This window comes from Etheostoma cragini, chromosome 1 (assembly GCF_013103735.1).
Source record: "Etheostoma cragini isolate CJK2018 chromosome 1, CSU_Ecrag_1.0, whole genome shotgun sequence".
NCBI lineage: Eukaryota > Metazoa > Chordata > Actinopteri > Perciformes > Percidae > Etheostoma > Etheostoma cragini.
This window is the reverse complement of record NC_048407.1, coordinates 23930401-23936400: the sequence shown is the minus strand read 5'-3', so window position 1 is coordinate 23936400 and position 6000 is coordinate 23930401. Positions and strand designations below refer to the sequence as shown.

The 6000-nt window shown below is 41.1% G+C and overlaps 1 protein-coding gene across 1 annotated transcript in view; it reads left to right on the top strand.

Annotated features, from left to right (window-relative positions):
- Nucleotides 1-6000, top strand: part of ush2a (Usher syndrome 2A (autosomal recessive, mild)) — a 203705-nt gene that overhangs the window by 121084 nt on the left and 76621 nt on the right. Inside the window, exons 50-54 of the mRNA XM_034877811.1 lie at nt 630-1297; nt 1776-1945; nt 2039-2200; nt 2371-2464; nt 5280-5614. Of these exons, the coding sequence (XP_034733702.1) occupies nt 630-1297; nt 1776-1945; nt 2039-2200; nt 2371-2464; nt 5280-5614 (1429 nt within the window). The remainder of the gene's footprint in view (nt 1-629; nt 1298-1775; nt 1946-2038; nt 2201-2370; nt 2465-5279; nt 5615-6000) is intronic.

Here is a 6000-nt window from a genome sequence, read left to right as displayed (position 1 = left end):
AGGAGTGAGTACCAAACACCATCTCCTGGTACTCACCTGAGTAAGTCACTGAAAAGGTTATGTGCACCCCTGGTTATAAAGCATCTGCACAAAATTTGGTCTCCTGATCTGAAGTTTTCCTACATTTTCAGCTGTTCATTTAAACTTATTTTATCAAACTTAAAGTAAATTACTAACATATTTACACCACTTGTTTGGCTCTTTGTAATTACTATAGTGATATCATATATATGTGTTTGTCATATATTTGTGCTTAGCAAAGCCTACAGTGGTTCCAGCAGTCCAGCTTGGCCCACACATTACCTCATTGAATTCTCTGCTGAAAGATGCACAGACTCATATTCAAGTCAAGTACAGCATAAATCCATAAATACAATCTTGGTTTGCTCATGGGCAGAAATTGAGAGAGAAAGAGAGTTTCCATGTTAATCCCTTGGATAGGGATGGCAAAATCACTCTTTGTCCTCCTGATGTCATTTTTGATGTTACTTGTCAAATAATTCTTTAGAACAAATTCCTCTCTTTTCTCTCACTCTCTTGCAAGCACACACACCAAACTTATATTTATCTATGGCCTTTTTTTCTTTTCTTTTCTTGTCAATTATCTATTTCTTTCTCTTTACCCCCAGGTCCAGGACCAGTGGACACTCCAGCTATATCTGGGCTCTACCCTCGAAGTGTAACAATTAGCTGGGTTCCTCCTTCCCAGCCAAATGGCATTATCATCAAGTATAACCTCTATCTTTTCCCCAGCTCCATCTCTTCTTTAGATTTCAATCCCAGCTCAGTCTCCAGTACCAGCACAACCCTCAACTCCAGCTCAGGTCATGACCTCAGGTCAACATCCAACCTTACCACCCAAGGCTCAAGCCACATGTCCATGTCCACAGTCAACACAGGCAGTAATGACAGCTCAAGCATCATCCATGACACTAGACCGAACCGCCTTCCTCACCCTTTAGCTAGCTTGAGGCCCGGAATCGCAAAAGACAACCAAATCAAATACACTGGTGTAAGAAATACAAGCCAAGGGCTCGCTTCCCTCTCAGTCCACCCCACTGAACCAAATACTGCCAGTGTAAACCCAAGCCCCAGTCTTTTACTGCCACACCCAGAATACAATGCAACCAGCTTGAATACTGAACATATTGCAAAACAAGACTCCTTTCACAGCATTTCTGGTTTCTTTAGTGCAGCTTTAGATTCAAGTTCATCCCTTCTATCAGTCACTGTTCCAGGGAACACCACTAGCTACACTTTCCTCGACCTACTGCCATACCAGGCTTACAGCGTCCAGGTACGATATATATTAGAATAATACTACGGTAGAACACGATACTGCGCCGCACTGTATAGTCTGATAGATTCAACACTATATTATGCCATTTAAAATGTAAAATAAGTAAAAACTGTTATTTTGTCACAAATAAGTATTTTACCATCTGAGTATGTAATAATGAATATACATACAATAATTAATTGTTTTTTATTTGCAATTGAATAATCATATTTGTTTCCAGTCACAGATGAGACTGAATTTCTGAATTAATATTTGTATGTCTTAGCACGCTTTATTTTTCTTTTTGTTTATACAATCCTTGTTGCATAGTATTTGAAGGTGTCAGAATTGGGAATTATTGACCAAGAAATAATAGCATAAATCCTGTTTTTATCACTATTAATGATGATGTATTGACTGAATAAAAAACTTACAATGATAACTCTATAAACACAAATCACATTGGGATGTAACAAAATTGTTCTCCAACATCTAGGTAGAGGCGTGCACCAGTGTGGGTTGTGCGGTGTCTGGGATGTCTCAGGAGTTTTGTACCCTCCCAGCTCCCCCTGAAGGTGTTCCTGCACCTCACGTTTACTCTGACACCCCCACCTCTGTTCTTTTGTCCTGGGGTGCACCGGATTCGACCAATGGACCACTGGAGCGGTGAAAGATGATTACATGCATACACTTCGATCACTCTGTGACATTCCTACAGTATTTGTATTCAAATTCCAATGTATCTTGTGCTGGCCATAGGTGGCTGATTGAGCGCAGAGTTGCTGGGACCAAACAAGTCTCCACAGTGGGCCATTTCCCACCAGACCCTCCCCCTCTTTCCTTCCTGGACTCTTCATCGGCTCTCAGTCCCTGGACTAGCTACCAGTATCGACTTGTGCTCCATAATCAGGCTGGCAACACCACAGGAAAGGCCTTAATTAACAATTAAATCTGCCCAAGTAGTATATATGTTGCAATTAACACTGTCTAGTGCCAGCTTTACTTCACTGCTTTGTGTCACACATTAAGATAAATGTTTCCAGCTTTTGTTGTTTTGCAGTAGGGTCTTTAACCACATATTGTTACATACTTGCAGGACCCTGGGTCAATATCACCACCCGGCCTTCTCGACCAGCTGGTCTCAGTCCACCAAGGGTGAAGGTCTTGGGGCCAGAATCACTTCAGGTATGGGTGCCTTTTTTCTTGGCGTGAGAGCACAAGAAACTGAGATATTCATGAAGCACACAAATATAATCTAAGTCAGCCACGCTGCTACTCAACGTAAATTAGAAAATATCCTATTGGATTCAACTGATAGAAGGTTTCAGAATATCAGCATTTAGAATTTAAACAGGAAATACACAAAAGTATAATACAACTTCAGTCACTCGGAGTACAAAAGACAAAGCAATGTCATACTGATTCCTCTCTTTCCTTCTTGAGATTTAATGAGAAAGAAAAACATTCATCTCAAGGTCCCCTTCGGAAAATGGGAGGGGCTGTGACCCTGTCTGAGGCAGCTTCCTTCCTGTCGGCCATTTTGAAGGAGGGGCCAGAGTTAAGTTCCACCACTGACTAATCCCACATGAAGGCCCATCAATGAAATCCACTGAAACAATATTGTATGCATGCAAACACACACAGACATACACACACACACACACATATGCACTCACAGCCCCTCACTAATGCTAACTGCAGGAAAATGCTAATGCCTGTCATCATTTCAGAACCGCCCCGTCATCTCGGCAGCAGCACAGCTTTAGGGGTCATAGGTCCCAGAAGGAAAGTGTTCCTTCCTGGTTGTTGCTAATTGGACAGGCAGGCAGGCTGCTTCCTGGTTACCAATTGACCTTGACAAAACAGACAGGATTTTGAGTAACTTCCTTTCTCTAAATGGTTTCTTTTTCACCTCACTTCATGCTCATCAAGATATTCACTTTCCCTCTTTTATGTTTTATTTTCAATTTGCTTGTTTAGCATGTTCTTTTTATGTAGTGATTCTTCTGGTCAGGATATCAAGGTCAAGTCTACTGAATGTCTGCTTCTCTGTTATGAAGATGGCATCTGTTATTCACAGACAATGTCCTTTTGGCTTCATCAGATTGTGAGTGGAATAGTGTGTGTGTGTGTGTGTGTGTGTGTGTGTGTGTGAGAGAGAGAGAGAGTCAGTAAGGGATGGAGATCAACACATTGATTGATGTAATGCGGGTTTTGTATTTGACTTCAATCTTTATATCTATACAATAAAGCAAAATCACATCATAGTTACAAAATAGATTTAGGGTTTGGTACAAACAAACTTCTAAGAAAGACGGGCAATGTCTGAAAAGGTAACAACTCTAATCGCATGTATTTGCTTCTTTGTTAGTGGCTGATTCACTGATCAGTTTCTCATTCCCAAACTTGTTCTCTCTGCCAAGATAGATTTGCTTTAGTAGTTAGTCATTCTGAAGGCACATCGATGAACGTCAACATAACCATTAAAAATCCAAGATTTGGGACTTGATCCCAAATCCTGATAGTTTGTTTGCAGGATCACAATATAAATTTACTTTAAAACGTAAGTCATAACGTTGACGCATGTATGAGTAGATTGTAAAATTGTATTGTCAGCTGCCGAGGTTGGCACTCTCAGTGCCTTTTGAGTTTTTTCTGAATATAATAGCATAGATGCAAAAAGACACACAGATATAACAGGTGCACCATGTCCTTACACACACACACACACACACACACACCTATTCTCTCTCACCATCAACTTTATTATCTGTCTCTCTCTTTCTCTCTCTCTGTCACTCACATATACATACACAAATATACAAACACACACATACACACACATACTGTACTGGCCTTAGCCCCAGTGCTCTGTGTCAACCCAGGGTCTCTGCTGTCTTCACCATTTCCAGATTACATCAGGCTATTCAATCCGTAAATGACTTCCACCACAAAGCACACCCAACACGCACTTTGGGAAATGAGCTACCTAACTCAACATGACCCTGCCCATATGTGGTTGTGCGTGTGGCTCACAGTGTGCATGCGCGTGTGTCCTGTATCACCTCACAGTGTCACTTGTTAAATGAACATCAAGGTTGCATGAGAAATAATTATTCTTGATGTCCATTCATAATGCTCTCATCAACACTGACCACTCCGTCACCTCAACGCACAAGTCTCAACAAGCTCTGAACGTTAACACTGTGTGTGTGTGTGTGCGTGCGTGCGAGCACCTGCAATGATTGAATTTAGGTGTAACTGTGTTTTTGTGGGGATGTATAAACAAATCATTGTCTAGACATCTGTAAATTAAACGTGTAGAGGTGTGTGTGTGTGTGTGAGTACGTCTTTACGTGTGTATTACCTTTTCTGTGTGTGCCAGTTATCTTTATCTTCACTCTGAAATGCTGACCAACTGAACTGTTTCCAAATCAGATGCAGCGGTCAACAATGGCAAGCTTTTGTTTTTGCATGCAGCAATTCCATTACCAGCCATTTTCATTATTCTTTAAAATTTGATGAAAAGAATCTTATGCACAAGTCAACGTCAGGTTATCTTTTCTCTCACAGACACACACACACACACACACACACACACGCACACACACACACACACACACACACACAGTGTGATACAGGTGACATTGTATGCACACATTGATACTACCTGCACAGTATCACTGGTAACTGACTACACATGCATTTACATTGTGATGCAGATATGTGTTCGCATTAGCACACATTTCAAGCTCTGCACATGCACACACTTTACCACAACTTCCTGTAGTTCGTCCATCTAAAAGCTTTCTGCTGTCCTTAGCATGCCAAGAACAATTAGAATATCCAGCCTACCAATGATATGGCTTTTCAGGGATAATGATAGGACAGTTAAGATTAGGTGAGCTAGGCCTTTAGTTTTCTCTGTACTCTGATTTATCCAGATACTTTATTTGAAATAAACAACCCGGAACTTAAATCTAACACAATTGTGTTTCAGGTCACATGGTCACCTCCTATTATTCCGAATGGGGACATCCACGGCTATGAGATCCGCCTCCCAGAACCCAGCATCTTCCATGACAGTGGCAAGGCTTCTGAGCTCAACGTCATAATAACAGACCTCATTCCATACACAAACTACAGTATTACTGTGTTGGCATGTTCCAACGGTGGTGGACATGTTGGAGGTTGTACAGAAAGCCTGCCCACGCCTGCTACTACATTACCCTCAACCCCCGAAGGCCTTGAACCATTGTCTGTAGTGGCAGTCAGTGAGTCCTTCCTGGCAATTTCCTGGCAACCACCAAGCAGGCCCAATGGACCAAACATCCGGTAAGATGTATGTTACACAGAATGGTGGAATGGAAATGGAAATAGGTGGCATAGTTACTTGATGTGTGTCTTAGACCACTGGGCTCAGATGCCATTCCACATTGCTGCTTGTTGTAAGTTGAACTTACAGTTGATTATCAAAACAGTGGTGCAGTGATACACCATTACACATTCCCTTGTTCTTCTCATCAACCAATTGACCAATAGTAACACTAGTACAAAAGTAATTTTAAATGACAAGAGTTTAAGAACATACATTTGGTTTGTAATGAATACATATCCAGTGGTTGACTGTAATCATTTTACTTCAGTTGTGCAATAGTACATAAAACTGTACTATTGCTCTTTAAAAACGTCATTACATTTACTGGCACAACAACACTTGT